We start from the raw sequence: 16,730 nt of genomic DNA, 5'->3' as shown, positions 1-16,730 counted from the left end.
AATATATCTTACTCATTTTGATTTTCTAATCATGTCTAACACATATTTAGGACTTGGTAAATGTGTGAAATAAACAAAGCTATCTTAACTACCATAACTATAGATCTATAAAATCTTCCTATATTGTTTTGAGTATGTTTTTGAGTTGCAACGTTATTTTTGTTTTGAGACAAAGTTCCTATTCTGTTGCCTAGGCTGGAGTGCAGAGACAATGTCTCACTATGTTGCCCAGGCTGGTCTTGAGCTCCTGAAATCAAACAATCATCCTGCCTCAGCCTCTCAAAGTGCTAGGATTACAGGCATGAGCCACCTTGTCCAGCCTCAACATTTTGTTAATAGGTCAGATGGCTATGTCTCTCAGTGTTCAGCCCCTCTGTCTTTTCTTTTCCACTTTGATAGCCAGAATATGACACAAAGATTTGTATGTGATTCCTTTGTACTTATAGGACTATGTTATTTTCTAAATGATCATTTAATGACAGTTTAAGAACTATTAATTGAGAACTCAAAACAGCATGCTATTGCATTAAGATTTGCATACTTATTCCATTAATTTATGGAAACCAGACTGTAGTTAGGGAACAAAGTAACAATGCAGGGGAAGATTAGGGGCATGGAAGGGTACTAGGAATTGGTAAAGCTAAATAATTTTGATCAAAAACATCCAAGGAAACCAGACTGTGGAACAAGAGCATCTAGACAGCATACAGACAGCATAAGATTGTAAAAGAACAAAGATTTCCCAGCAATCATTATATTTATAGGGTTGTAACATTTTAGAGCTAACAGAGAACCTGCAAGATTTCTAACTCCAAAATCATTCATTTACCAAATAAAGAACCATAACCTGGTGGAAGTAGGTGACTTGTCCAAGGCAGTGGCAGATTAGGACTACATACCAGGTCTCTGGGCTGTCCAGTTAAACACGCTCACATTTTTCTCTCCAGTGTAAAGTCTCTGATGGCCAAAGGAGAATGTGCAGTATGATATAACAGAACTTATCTTCAGCATGAGTCTTCACTGTTTATATTAGCCACTTAAACCTTCTGATATAAAGTAAGTTATACCTTCTGAATCAAGATTTCTGTACTTTTAGATGAATTCTCTGCAGTGGTATTATCTGATATATTATACTTCAACTGGAAAATTCCCACAATCATCACATTTATTAGGTTTCTACATTATATGTCTTATATGATTATTACTGAAGAGTTAATCATGATGTAGGGGCCAGTGGAAACATTCCTCACGTATGAGTTCTCTGATGTCGAGTAAGGTTTGTACTCCGGCTGAAGGCTTTTCCGCATTCATTACACTGATAGGGTTTCTCTCCTGTATGAGTTCTCTGATGCACTGTAAGGGATGAATTCTTAATGAAGGCTTTTCCACACTGATCACATTCATAGGGTTTCTCACCAGTATGAATTCTTTGATGTTCAATAAGGTAAGCACTCTGGCTGAATGCCTTTCCACATTCATTGCACTCATAAGGTTTCTCTCCAGTGTGAATAACCTGATGCACAGTAAGGGATGATCGTCCAGTGAAATGTTTTCCACATACCACACACTCATAAGGTTTCTCTCCAGTGTGAATTCTCCGATGTTGAGTTAGAGATGAATTCTTACTGAAAGCTTTTCCACACTGATTACATTCAAAAGGTTTTACTCCAGAATGAAGCCTCTGATGTTCTATAAGATATGTACTTTGGCTAAAGGATTTCCCGCATTTGTTACATTTGTAGGGTTTTTCTCCAGTGTGATTTCGCTGATGTAGGGTAAGAGTTGAGCTCTTACTAAAGGCTTTTCCACACTGACTACACTCATAGGGTTTTTCTCCAGTATGGCTTCTCTGATGGACAATAAGATGCATGCTTTGACTGAAGGCTTTTCCACATTCATTACATTCATAGGGTTTTTCTCCTGTATGAGTTCTCTGATGGACTGTCAAATTCATGCTTTGGGTGAAAGCTTTCCCACATTCATTACATCTGTAGGGTTTCTCTCCAGTATGAATCCTTTCGTGTTGAGTAAGAGATGAATTCTTATGGAAGGCTTTGCCACACTCTTTACACTGATACGGTTTCTCTCCAGTGTGAGTTCGCTGATGGACAGTAAGATTCATGCTCTGACTAAAGGCTTTCCCACATTCATTACATTTATAGGGTTTCTCTCCAGTATGAATTCTTTGGTGGACATTAAGGGAGGAGCGTTCAATGAAGTGTTTCCCACATACATTACACTTAAAGGGTTTCTCCCCAGTATGAATCCTCTGGTGCTTAAGAAGGGATGAGCTCTGGCTGAAGGTTTTGCTGCACTGATTACATTCATAGATCTTCTTTCCTACCAACATTCTTTGAGTTTTAACTAACTCAGAATTTTGCGTGGCATCTTCTCCATGTGAATTACAGTTATGGGGCCTTTTTACCATAGGAATGCTTTGTTGTGTATCAATAATTGAATCCTGACTGGAACATCTTTCAAATTCATTACCTCCACATACTCTCCTCTCGGTGAAGGTTTTCTTAGGGGTAACTGCCACTTGGCTCAGATGACTATCCTGTTGTCCCTCTAACCATTTATTAGGTTCCCAGGTTTCCCCTACAGTAGAATGCCAGACACCTTCCCTTTCCATTAGTACCCCATGGCATAAATCTTCAGTAATATTGGGCTTCAGAGTTGGCGCTTTGGTTTCAAGTCTTGTCTCCCAGTCTGAAAAAAAAAAAAAATTCAAGTGCACATTGGTTTCTATGCTGGGAGACTGGAAACTGCATAAGATGGGAATGAGAGAATTAAACTAGCTATCAAACTAAAATAACTGTTGAGCACATTTAAGAGCTTTCAAAGATGCACCCAAAATAAGGTAGAGAAATAGGAAGAGAGAGAAAGAACACTGAACTGGTCCAAAGATAACAGGGGAACTGAAAGCAGGGGATGGCAGATATACTGGGTAAGCAGAGAAAAGAGTGAGCCCTTTCAGGAGAGATGCACAGTGAAGGCACTGGCCACTGAGTAGGTGCTACATAAAGAAGACGGAACGAAGGAAACAGATGCAGAAGAGCTGGGCTTGGGAAAGGCAGATCAGGAGACCCTGCACACTGTACCTGGTATTCCTAGCAGCAGTTTCTTTCCTCCTACAAGGCCACCTAGGAATCCTACACCAAATTAATCTTCCTAAAATGTCACAGTGTGACACAGTGTAAAGATTGCTGACCCAAAGTCAGACAAACTTGGATTCAAACCCTGGCTCTTAACATCATCTTAAGTAGTTACTTGTCTCACTGGGTCTGAGGGTCACAGATACAAAATGAGGATTAAGAAATATGGTCAAGGCTGGGCGCGGTGGCTCACGGCTGTAATCTCAGCACTTTGAGAGGCCAAGGCAGGCGGATCACTTGAGGTCAGGAGTTCGAGACCAGCCTGGCCAAAATGGTGGAATCCCATGTCTACTAAAAATACAAAAATTAGCTGGGCATGGTGGCAGGTGCCTGCAGTCTTAGCTACTTGGGAGGCTGAGATGGGAGGGTTGCCTGAACCCAGGAGGTGGAGGTTGCAGTGAGCTGAGGTAGTATCACCGCACTCCAGCCTGGGTGACAGAGTGAGACTGTCTCAAAAAAAAAAAAAAAAAGGGAAAAAAAAAATATGATACAGGAAGTAAATAAAATATGATAGGAAGTAAATAACAATCTATGTGGTATAGTTTGGATGTGTGTCCCCACCCAAATTTCATATTGAAATGTAATCCCCGGTGTTGGAGGCGGGGCCTTATGGGAGGTGATTGGATCATGGGAGTGGTTTCTTATGAAAGGTTCAGCACCATCCCCCTTGGTACTGTCCTCTCTATCATGAATGAGTTCTTGTGAGATCTGGTTATTTACAAGAGTGTAGCACCTCCCTCCTCTTGCTCTTGCTCTTGCTTTTGCCATTTGATGTGCCTGCTTCCCCTCACCTACTGCCATGATTGTAAGCTTCTTGAGGCCTCCCCAAAAGCAGATGCTGGCACTATGCTTCTTGTACAGGAACTGTGAGCCAGTTAAGCCTTTTTTCTTATAAATTACCCAGTCTGAGGTATTTCTTCGTAACAATGTGAGAATTGACTAATACAGAAAATTGGTACTGGGAAGTGGAGAATTTCTATAAAGATACCTGAAAATGTGGAGGTGACTTTGGAATAACTGGGTAACAGACAAAGGTTGGAAGGGTTTGGAAGACCCAGAAGAAGACAGGAAGATAAGGGAGAGTTTGGAACATCTTAGAAACTGGTTAAATGGTTGTGACCAAAATGCCGATAGTGATAGGGACAGTTAAGTCTTGGTTAAGGTCTCAGATGGAAATGAGGAACTTACTGGGAATTGGAGGAAAGGTCACTTTTGCTGTGTCTTAGCAAAGAACTTGGCTGCACTGTGCCCCTGCCCTAGGGATCTGTGGAACTTTGAACTTGAAAGTGGTGATTTAGGGTATCCGGTAGACGAAATTTCTAAGCAGCAAAGCACACAAGAGGTGGGTTGGCTGCTAACAATCTATGCTCAGATGTGAGAACAAAGAAATGACTTAAAACTGGAACTGATATTTAAAAGGGAATAAGTGGAAAATTTGCAGCCTGGCCATGTGGTAGAAAAGAAAAGCCCATTTTCAGAGAAGGAATTCAGGCAGGCTACAGAAATTTACATGAGTAAAAAGGACCCAAGTACTAATAAGCCAAGACAATGGGGAAAAGACCTCAAAGGCATTTCAGAGAACTTCACAGCAGCCCCTCCCACCAGAGGCCTAGGATGACTGAATGGTTTCCTGGGCCAGGCCCAGGGCCCAGCACAGCCTTGGGACACTGCTCTCTGCATCCCAGCCACTCCAGATCCACCCATGGCTGAAAGGGGCCAGGTTACAGCTCAGGCTGCTGCTTCAGAGGGTGCAAAACGTAAGCCTTGGCAGCTTTGATATGGTATTAAAGCCTGTGGGTATACACAGTTCAACCGTTAAGGCTTGGGAACCTCTATCTAGATTTCAGAGGATGTATAGAAAAGCCTAGGTGTCCAGGTAGAAGCCTGCTGCAGGGGCAGAGGCCACAAAGAGAACCGATCCTAGGGCAATGCAGAGGAGAAATGTGGCATTGGAGCCCCCATGTAGAATCCCCACTGGGGCACTGCCTAGTAGACCTGTGAGAAGAGGACTACACACTTAAAAGTGTGTAGCACCTCCCCCTGCCACTCTCTCTTGCTCCTGATTTTATCGTTTGATGTGCCTGCTCCCCTTTGCCCTCCACTATGATTATAATAAGCCTCCTGAGGCTTCCCTAGAAGCAGATACTGGCACTAATGCTTCCTATACAGCCTGTAGAACCATAAGCCAATTAAACTTTTCATATAAATTACCCAGTCTCAGCTGGGCGTGGTGGCTCATGGCTGTAATCCCAGCACTTTGGGAGGCTGAGGTGGGTAGATTACCTGAGGTCAGGAGTTCAAGACCAACCTGGCCAACATAGCAAAACTCCATCTCTACTAAAAAAAATACAAAAAAAAAAAAAATTAGCCGGGTGTGATGGTGTGCACCTGTAATCCCAGCTACTGAGAAGGCTGAGGCAGGAGAATCACTTGAACCCAGGAGGTAGAGGTTGCAGCGAGCCAAAATTGCGCCATCGCTCTCTAGCCTGGGTGACAAAAGCGAAACTACATCTCAAATAAATAAATAAATAAACAAATGAATAAATTACCTAGTCTCAGGTGTTTCTTTATAGCAATGTGAGGACAGACTAATACAGTATGTAAACTACCCTTTGGGAATATACTCCTCTGGAACATAAAGTACCAGAACATACATGAAACTTAAAGGGAGGATGACACAATCTAGAGGTTTCTTCCCCTTAAACTTTAAGCAGGCTGTAACTTATTCACAGGGGTAAGACAGTCCTAAAGGATCCTCCTACTTCCTAAATATCCATTCCTTAAAGATGAGAACTGGTGGTAGGGACAGGCAAGGGCATCTGCTGAACTGTTTGAGAGGAGGCTGGAAAAGGACCTTGCAGCTACTCAGACTTCCATTTTCTTAGATCCTATTTCTTATCCCAGACAAAATAAGGGGTAGGGGGCTGGAACTGCAACCTGAGAATCAGCTTTTTGACTGCTGATCAAAGTCAACAGAGAGAGCTCAACTGAACAAACAAACCAAAGGCCTATGGGCACAAGCTTTCCTGTGAAGCAAGAAATATGCATTAACCAGGCCTCTTTCTTCCAACCTGATCTGCTTACGTGAAAAGAGAGAAAAAGTGGAAAGTCCAGCAGTCCCCACCTCCAAAACCACCAAGTGACCCCAAACAGAGGACCTTTCAGACTCAGTATGAAAATACCAGCAGGTGCCCGGGCGCGGTGGCTCACGCCTGGAATCCCAGCACTTTGGGAGGCCAAGGCAGGCGGATCACGAGGTCAGGAGATTGAGACCATCCTGGCTAACACAGTGAAACCCCGTCTCTACTAAAAATACAAAAAATTAGCCAGGCATGGTGGCGCACACCTATAGTCCCAGCTACTAGGAGGCTGAGGCAGGAGAATGGTGTGAACCTGGGAGGCGGAGCTTGCAGTAAGTTGAGATGGTGCCACTGCACTCTAGCCTGGGTGACAGAGCAAGATCCTGTCTCAAAATACAAAAATAAAAATAAAAGCTAAAAAAATAGAAACTACCTACTGGGAGAAAATATTTACAACATATGACCCACAAAAAACTAGAATGGAGACTTGGAAAATAACGCTTATGAAACACCAAGCCCACTAGAAAAATGGGCAAAAGACTTGAATAAGCACTTAAGAAAAGGAAACCTGAATGGTCTGCAAACATAAGCAAAGATGCCCAATCTCAACAGTAACCAAGGGAAAGCTGATTAAAGCTGCAACAAGATACCATTACCACATTCGCCCAAGTAATAAAACGTAAAAATTCAAACTGACAGCTTCAGATTTTGGAAAGATGCAGTAATGGGAACTTCCACATACTCCTGGTGGAAATACAATCTGATTCAAGCATTTGAAAAATAGTTTAGTACAACCTAGAGCAAGCACACTGGCTGATTTAGCAAGTCTACTACTAGGTACATATACTTAGGTAACTCTACCTTGCAACAGTATGAGAATTCATGATTCTTCACGTAGCATTGTGTACAACAGCAAAAATTGGAAACAACACAAATGCCTGTCATCAAAAAATAGACAACAAGATTGTCAAGTGTTTATACAATGGAATAACTGACAACAGCAAATATTAATAAACTAAAGCTACACATATCAATATGAATGAATAAGCAAAGGCACATAATATATATATGTGTGTGTGTGTGTGTGTGTGTATATATATATAAAAGATTCAATTTAAAGTTTTAAAACAGACCAAAACCAAATATATTGTTTGCAGATTCAATGATAAATGGCAATACTATAAGGAGAGGGAAAGGAAGTATCACAAAAGTTAGAATAATGGTTATATTTTGGATAGAGAGAAGTAAAAGGATGTGAATGAGGAGATGCACACCAAGCATTTCCATGGCACTAGCAATGTTCTGTTTCTTCACCTGGGCTCTGGTAACTGGATATCTGCTTTATTATTATTACTATGTATTATTATTGTTGTTGTTATTATTATTTTGAGATGGAGTTTTGCTCTTGTCACCCAGGCTGGAGTGCAATGGCTCTATCTTGGCTCACTGCAACCTCCGCCTCCTGGGTTCCGGTGATTCTCCTGCCTCAGCCTCCCAAGTAGCTGGGACTACAGGGACTACAGGCATGCACCACCATGCCTAATTGTGTCTTTTTAGTAGAGATGGGGTTTCACCATGTTGGCCAGGCTGATCTTGAACTCCTGACCTCAGGTGATCCACCCACCTTGGCCTCCCAAAGTGCTGGGATTACAGGTGCGAATCCCTGTGCCTGGCCTGCTTTCTTTTTTCTTCATTTGTCTTTATCGTTATTAACTAAAAAGAGAAGCAGAGAAACAGAAGGGTACAGTGGTTACGATAACGCTAAGATGAAACTTTGGACTTCTGAGTTAATGAACTCAAAATGAACTCTGGAGCTCCGCCACTATTAGCTGTGTGACTTTGGGCAGGTTTTTTTTTTTTTTGAGAGTCTTGCTCTGTTGCCCAGACTGGAGGGCAGTTGCATGATCTTGGCTCACCGCAAGCTCTGCTTCCCAGGTTCACGCCCTTCTCCTGCCTCAGCCTCCCGAGTAGCTGGGACTATAGGCACCCGCCACCATGCCGGCTAATTTTTTGTATTTTTAGTAGAGACGGGGTTTCACCGTGTTAGCCAAGATGGTCTTGAGCTCCTGACCTCATGACCCGCCCACCTTGGCCTCCCAAAGTGCTGGGATTACAGGCGCGAGCCACCGCACCTTGGGCAGGTTTCTTAACCTCTCTGTGCTCTATTGTCCAAATCTGTTAAATGGTACCTATCTTATAGTGCTGATATAAGAACAAAAGTTAGTTGATATTTATAAAGGGCTTAGAAGAGTATTTGAACAGTACAGATTTTACACATTCTTCTGTGTATTTCAAAAATCAAATTAGAAAAAGAGCAAAGTATTTGCTATTCTGGAAAATATTAATCATTTTAAGTTCAAACATATTTTTGTACTACAGAAAACTTAATAGTAGGATTCAGTATACCTTCATGGAATTTAGACTTAAAAGTTCTGAGGAGTTGATGCTTATGAAAAAAAAAAAAAGATTAGCTACAAATTTTTTAAAAACTGGCAGAAGAGATTTTCTCAGGAACACAGGATGCTGAAAGACAATGGGGCCATGCCTGCGAGAACCGAGGGCAGACTGACGTGACTCAAGAACTCCACATGGTCAGCACTCCATACCTGTGCAGAGAAACGCAAAACACAGTCTTAAATAGGAAAGACTCAGTAACAACGGTACTCCTAAACCATTTTTGCTGTTATTTAGATATTCAATTTGAACAAAAAATAAACCTGAGTGAGGAAGTTAGTTTGAGTATGTAAAAACTGGCAGTGAAATGCTGAATCCACTTCAAGGATGAACCTTGAAGACATGCTAAGTGAAATAAGCCAGTCACAAAAAGACAAATATTGCATGATTCCACTTATGTGAGGTATCCAGAGTAGTCAAATTCATAGAGGCAGAAAGCAGAGGTTACCAGGGGCTGGAGGAAGTGGGGAATGGGATGCTACTGCTTAAAGGGTATACAGATTTTCATTAGGAAAGATGAAAAAGTTCTGGAGATGGATAGTGGTGCTGGTTCCACAACAATGTGAATGTATTTAAATGCCTCCAAAAAATTATACACTAAAAATGGCTAAAATGGCAAATCTTATGTTACGTATGTGGTACACACACACACAAACACAAAACATTACAATTTAAAAAAAAGACACCTAAAGAATTACATTTCAACTATTTGGGAAATCCTTATGTCTGAAAATTAAGCAGTGAATTTGTAAATTCTGACAGGTCAAAGAAGAAATCACAATGGAATGAGATAATATTTTATGTGTTATAGCCAAAGCAATGCTTAGAGGAAATTATATAGCTTTAAATGTTTTTACAGTAGATAAGAATGGCCCATAATCTGTGACCTTTGTTTCCACCTTAAGAAGTTAGACAAAGAAGATCAAATTAAAACCCAAGTGGCGGATCCTCTTCCTGATAAGGTGGAGTAGGCCTGTTCCACCATGTCTCTTTCACTGATAAACCTGAACAGAAAGCATGAAGCAATTATCTGAGGGCCCTGAAAAGTAAACAGTAGCAGGTGAACTGGGGAGGAAGACCAAAATCCAAAGTACCACTGAACCAGTGGTGAGCTTACCTTTTTTTCCTCAGCTGCCTTCTGTATTAAATTTATACAGCAATCTGAAAACAGGCACTGAGGCAGGAGAAGGCAGAGGAGGTTCTCCAGGAAAAGCTCTAAGGCCGGTTCATGGAGCAGGAAAAGGACTTCTAAGGTTTAGAGACAGCAGGGGGAATTGCCTATTTTCTTCCCTTTCTTTGTTCTGTTGCACCCCAGCACCTAAGCAATCCTCTGGTGGCTGCTGCAACAGCAGTGTCACTGCAAGCTGACAGGAGCCCAAAACCATGAGGAGAGGGTCCTTCTTCCCCAAGCAAGGGAGCTGTGGTCCCAAGAAGGGTAGTGAGAAGCCCTGCTTCATCTTCTCTTTGTCTTCCTGCTGCTTGGCTCTGCATAAGAACAGTCACTGGAAGTCACAGCAAAGTGGGGCAACTACAGGCCCCTGCATTGTAGCCAGAAGAGTAAAAAGGAGAGCCACAGGGAACCTGAAACTACTGCGGACATAGACAGGGAAGAATTTGGGAAAATCACCCTGGAAGTTATTTAAGAACTCCTGGGCTCACCTGTGAGATACGTATGCCTGAATCTGACCCCCTAAGCAGCATACATGGACTCTGAGAATAAGAGGGTCTGCTGCTTAAATTCCATATTGGCCACAGAGTGACACACATGTGAGCAAGATTCAAGCAACAATGTGAAGTCTCTGACAACTAAACTGACATAGAAACCACAACCCACAGAAAGCTGTTTGGACTTGGTATTCTTGAGCTCAACCAGGTTGACTGCCTGCTAAAACAAAAATATCAACATTTTCTTTTGGATTTCAAGAAGTCATAGAGTTTTATAACATTACATCCTAAATGCCCATGATGCCTTTTGAAGTCACTGAGAATATAAAGACCCAGGAACATTTCAACTTACATGGGAAAAGATAACCAACAGACATCAAGTGAGATGATACCATGATCTTACAAGGACTTTAAAGCAGCTGCCTTACTTGTTCCAACAAGTTGAGTGAACACACTCTAAAGAAATGAGCATATAAAAAAGAACTAAGTGGAAATTCTGGAAGTGAAAAATATACAGGTTTTTTTTTTTTTTTTTTTTGAGACGAAGTCTCACTCTGTTGCCCAAGCTGCTGGAGTGCATTGGTGCAATCTCAGCTCACAGCAACCTCCACCTCCCGGGTTCAAGCGATTCTCCTACCTCAGCCTCCCGAGTAGCTGGGACTACAGGTGTGCACCACCATGCCCAGCTAATTTTTGTATTTTTAGTAAAGACAGGGCTTCACTCTGTTGGTCAGGCTGGTCTTGATATCCCAACCTCATGACCCACCAGCCTCAGCCTCCCAAAGTGCTGGGATTACAGGCGTGAGCCACTACGCCCGACCCTACAGTATTTTTAATATATAAACATTTATTTATTGATACGGAAAATAGAAATCTTGCTAAATAGGTTCAACAGCAGAAGGGTGAAAACAGGAAATAACTTGAAGACAGATTAAAAGAAATTATTCAATCTGAACAACACAGAAAAGATCTGAGAAAAAATACAGATGAAGAGCACCTCAGGGATGTATGGGGCAACAAAAGATCTAATATTTGTCTCACTGGAGTCCCACAGAAGGAGAAAATGTTTGGTGCTGAAAAAGTATTTGAAGAAATCATGGCTAAAAACTTATATTTGACAAAAGACTTCAACCTATAGGTACAGGGTCAACCCAAAGAAATCCATGCCCAGATGCATCAAAATCAATTTTTTTTTTTTTTTTTTTTGAGATAAGAGTCCACTCTGTCGCCCAGGCTGAAGTGCAGTGGTACAACCTTGGCTCACTGCAACCTTCACCTCCTGGGTTCAAGTGATTCCCGTGCTTCAGCCTCCCAAGTAGCTGGGACTACAGGCATACACTACCACACCCAAGTAGTTTTGTATTTTTCTCAGAGAAAGGGTTTCGCTGTGTTCTACCCAGGCCGGTCTCAAACTCCTGGCCTCAAGTGATCCGCCTGCCTTCACCTCCCAAAGTGCTGAGATTACAGGCGTGAACCACCATGCCCAGCCATAAATAAATTCTAAAAATGGAAGTACAAAACAATCTTGACAGCAACCAAGGAAAATTGATACACTACTTGGTGGTGGGGCAAAAATATGAATAACTGAATTTCTCATCAGAAACCATGGATGCCAGAAGGAAGCGGACTAATTATTTCAAAGTGCTGAAAGAAAACAACCACAAACCTAGAGTTCTATATTAGCAAAAATCTTTCAGGAATGAAGGTGAAATAGAGACATTCTCATATGGAAGAAAACTAAGAGAATTTGTCACCAGCAGACCCACCCTGTTAAGTCATTGTAATGTCAGAGCCAGAACTCTTAATGTTTTTAAACAATGCTGGTTGCTTCGACATCAAGAGTATAACTAGGACGAAGGAGGATTTATCCAGGAAATAAAGAATGGTTCACTGTTAAGAATCTATTACTATCATATTAATAGGTCATAGGTCATATGATCAACCTGCTGGATGCTTCAGAAGTATTCAATTGGTATCCTTCATCCATTCCTGATTCAAAAACAAAAATATTAGCATTGCACCAAGAATAAAAATAAAACCCTAGAAGAATTCTCTCTAGTAACAGAACCAAGAAAAAGGTGCTTACTATTACTACTACTATTTAATGTTATTTCAAAAGTGTGACCCATATGGCAACTGAGATGGGGGAAAATTTTAATTTTTCCCAAATTATATAACTGTCTACCTACAAAATGAAAATCGTTAGGGTGGCTTTACTCAGAACTGATGAAGTGCTGTGGGCTTGGTTAGGGTGGCTTTACTCAGAACTGATGAAGTGCTGTAGGCTTGGTTAGGGTGGCTTTACTCAGAACTGATGGAGTATTGTGGGCTTGGAACCTGAGCATTATAGGTCAGAAACTAGCTCTTCCAGGATTAAACAATGTTTCAGATCCTTGACATTTTACTATCTCATTGATACAGCACATAGCATTATGCTTGGATGTAATAAAGATCCAGTGATTATTAGCTGTTATCATTACCATTATTAATATTTTACATTAAGCAACATACAGTTCTCTCTGCCTTTCCTTTTTGCCTAAACAAGACTTTTGAGTAATAATACTAGAAATACTCAATACTCCCTTAATGGCTTGGAATGTTTTTTCTGCCTTCCCTCATTAACTTATAGGATTTATATAACTTTGATACTCATCAAGACACGAACAAGCGTCTCCAGACCGAGGTGTCTGGTCTGTCACAGACCCCTTAGTACATATGGCTGGCAAAAGCCATAGCAGAGGCTGGGAGCTTGCACAGTATTGGTGTGTGGGATGTGACTGGGCAGCAAGCAGGTCCCATGCTTCCTGAAAAGGGCAAGTTGATTTATTTCTTTTCTCCTTTTATATTTCTTCCATCCTCTGGGTAACAGTTAAGCTACTCCTAACACCCAACTAGACTATTTCTATACCCATCTGTCTGGATTTTCTATTTAAACTCTTGCTACCCTACAATGCATTCTCTCCATATAGCAGTCAAACTGATTTTTTGAACATGATAAATCATTCATTCAATAAATACTTATCAAGCCCCAGGTACTGTTCTAGGTGCTCAGGATAGAGCAATAAACAGAAAAAATGTCTGCCCTTATGAAACATATTTTAGCAAGAGAAAGGAAGATAGTAAGAAAATCCTTAGTATTTTAAGTGGTATACCTTATAGAAAAACAATAAAAGCATTTAAATGGATATAGGGAACATGATGGGTGAGAGGAAAGGTCTGCAATTTTAAACTGGGTCATAAGGAAAGGCCTCACTGAAAAGGTGACATTTAAACCAAGACTTCGGGGGACTAAGAGAGGAAGTCATAGGACTATCTAAGGGAGAGCTTCCCAGACAGGGTAACAGCCAGTGCTGAGGCCCTGGGGCAGCAGTGGGCCTGTCTTATTTAAGGAAGAATGACCTTTTTGAATACTTCTACACTCATTATAGTATTTTAGATCAGTTTTCCTAGTAATGGAAGCAAAGATATGTGTACATGTTAAACATCAGTGAGGCTCATGTGAGCATGCAGGTAGAGACTCTAACTATATAAATTCTCTGTGTGTTTCTATACATGTATACACATATGTTTACATGGACACACATACATATACACAGAGTAGTAGTTACCCAGTACATCTCTGAAATGTTGCCCAGGCTGGAGTGCAGTGGTGTGATCTCGGCTTACCGCAACCTCCGCCTCCTGGGTTCAAGTGATTCTTGTGCCTCAGCCTCCCAAGTAGCCAGAATTATAGATGTGTGCTACCATGCCTGGCAAATTTTTGTATTTTTAGTAGAGACGGGGTTTCACCATGTTAGCCAGACCGGTCTCGAACTCTTGACCTCAAGAGATCTGCCTGCCTCAGCCTCCCAAAGTGCTGGGATTACAGGTGTGAGCCACCACATCCGGCTGAAATTTTTTTTTTTTTTTTTTTGAGATGGAGTCTCACTCTGTCACCAGGCTAGAGTGCAATGGCGCGATCTGGGCTCACTGCAACCTCCACCTCCTAGGTTCAAGCAATTCTCTGCCTCAGCCTCCCAAGTAGCTGGGACTACAGGTGCACAACACCACACCCGGCTAATTTTTTGTATTTCAGTAGAGGTGGGGTTTCACCATGTTGGTCAGGATGGTCTTGATCTTCTGACCTCATGATCCGCCCATCTGGGCCTCCCAAAGTGCTGAAATTACAGGCGTGAGCCACCACACCTGCCCACATTTTTCAAAATCATGTGTGAAACACAGACAGCAGGCTTCCATGTTTAGGGATGGTTAGGGTGGCTTCCCGGAGAGCTAAAAAGATTCTAGAATCCCCAACTGTATTTTTACACATAATCTTTGATAGTAGGTTTCTAATACTTTATGCATGTTCTTAATTTTTGTTTCATTCATAACCGAACATCATTACATGATTTAAATCTAACTACCACTAATGAGAGGCTGAAAGTCACTGCTTTCCACATTACTAATAATTTCTATCTTTTCTCAACATTAGCTAGTTTACAATGATAATACTGGCACCAGGGACAGCACTTCTGGATTTGCAATTTCTATTCATCTTTTGTAAAACAGGAGCAAAAATCTAACAGAGCTTTCAACTGGACAAAACTTTAGTACAAAAAGAAGAAATTATGCTGAAAAGAAAATTAGGCCAGGATACAGAAGTTTCTAGTTTTACTAAATATAGTAGGAAATAAGAATTCACAGCAGGGCAAGGGAAGAAAGCAAGAATTACCATTAAACTCTTTACCATTAAAGTAAAAAACCAACAAAACAAAAGATATGTGTTCAAATTCTGACATGCTATTTCACCTTTCAGAGCCAATTTCTTCCACCATAAGACGAGTAACAATACTTACCCATAGACGTTTTGTGTCAAGCGAGTGAGACGCTGGCTGCGGAAGAGCTGGGCACAGCACTCAGTCAATACTTTCTCCTCTTGACTTGGACAGGATGAGAGGACTAAATGGCAGATTAATCTGGCAGCAATATCCAAGAAAATCTGGAAAGAACAAGATCTGGAGTTTGCAAATCATTGCGTTCTACAGGCTCCTTTCCATTCAACTTTTGCCTCTCTTTAGTTTCTCCCACTGCAGTGGACACCTGTCTGCTCTTTTAGATACACTCAAGTCTTTTTCTTGTTAAACCACAGGCTTCTTCTGAGTTCTTATTCTTTCTTTCTTTTCCTTCGAAGCTGACCTTGTTGAAACGACAGTCTGTACTTAAAAGTCTTCACTTGCTTGCTTCTCCTTCACTTTTCTGCTCACAGCATATTTCGCTCAGCACTAAATGGGCTCTTCCCTGGGTCCCAGGCCACCCCCTCATCACCAAGTCCAACAGGCATTTTCATTCCCTACTTGGCACTGTCATACTCTACCTTGGCTCTCCTCTTTCCCTTTGACCCTGTTCTCTCCTCCTCCTTGGACCCCTCACCTTTGCCAGAGCACCCTTGGGCCCCCTCAATATGTTACTGTACTGAGGGCTCCATCTTTGCTGTTTTGCCCTGCCCACTCATTCGCTCATCCCAATAATTATCCAATCTGTATTGATATGAATTTCACAAATTCAAATTTATATTTTCATGAGATTTATGAAAATTCTACTTGATGTCATTCAATATTCACTCAACAAATATTTAACTACTTAGATTTATGAAAATTCTACTTGATGTCATTCAATATTCACTCAACCAATATTTAACTACTTAAATATTGGTTTAAGTAATTAAACCAATGTAGGCAATGTCGTAGGCAGGGAATATAAAGAAAAACATGTTCAATAACAATTTGGTGAACCTACACACTAGTGAGTATTGCTCTGTTGCCCAGGCTGGAGTGCAGTGGCACGATCTCGGCTTAATGCAACCTCCGCCTCCTGGGTTCAAGTGATTCTCCGTGCCTCAGCCTCCTGAGTAGCTGGGATTACAGGTGCCCGCCACCATGCCCGGCTAAAAAGACAGACATTCAAAATGATGAGTAAAATACAGTGTGACATGCAATAAAAAAAAAAAAAAAATGGGCCAGGTGCGGTGTGGCTCATGCTGTTGTGGGAAGTCAGGGATCCCAAACAGAGGGACCTGCACAAGCCATGACAGAAGAACATAAATTGTGAAGATTTCATGGACATTTATTAGTTCCCCAAATTAATACTTTTATAATTCCTTACACCTGTCTTTACTGCAATCTCTAAACATAAATTGTAAAGATTTCATGGACATTTATCACTTCCCCAATCAATACTCTTATCATTTCCTATGCCTGTCTTTATTTTAATCTCTTAATCCCGTCATCTTTGTAAGCTGAGGATGTATGTCACCTCAGGACCCTGTGATGATTGCGTTAATTGCACAAATTGTTTGTGAAGTATGTGTGTTTGAACAATATGATATCTGGGCACCTTG

At 41.3% G+C, this 16,730-nt stretch overlaps 1 protein-coding gene across 3 annotated transcripts in view; it reads right to left on the bottom strand.

Moving 5' to 3' along the window:
- Nucleotides 1–738: 738 nt before the first annotated feature.
- The window catches only part of ZFP2 (ZFP2 zinc finger protein), a 36,490-nt gene continuing 20,498 nt past the window's right edge, over nucleotides 739–16,730 (bottom strand). For all 3 annotated transcript variants that reach the window (XM_025388295.1, XM_025388296.1, XM_025388297.1), the window contains exons 4-5: nucleotides 15,190–15,332; nucleotides 739–2,709 (exon numbers count right to left, since the gene is read on the bottom strand). In XM_025388295.1, coding sequence (XP_025244080.1) covers nucleotides 1,247–2,709; nucleotides 15,190–15,193 — 1,467 coding nt within the window. In that variant the 5' untranslated portion in view covers nucleotides 15,194–15,332 and the 3' untranslated portion in view covers nucleotides 739–1,246. The remainder of the gene's footprint in view (nucleotides 2,710–15,189; nucleotides 15,333–16,730) is intronic.

Source organism: Theropithecus gelada, chromosome 6 (assembly GCF_003255815.1).
Source record: "Theropithecus gelada isolate Dixy chromosome 6, Tgel_1.0, whole genome shotgun sequence".
Taxonomy (NCBI): Eukaryota; Metazoa; Chordata; class Mammalia; order Primates; family Cercopithecidae; genus Theropithecus; species Theropithecus gelada.
Note: the sequence above shows the minus strand (reverse complement) of the source record. Positions and strands in the feature narration are given on the sequence as shown.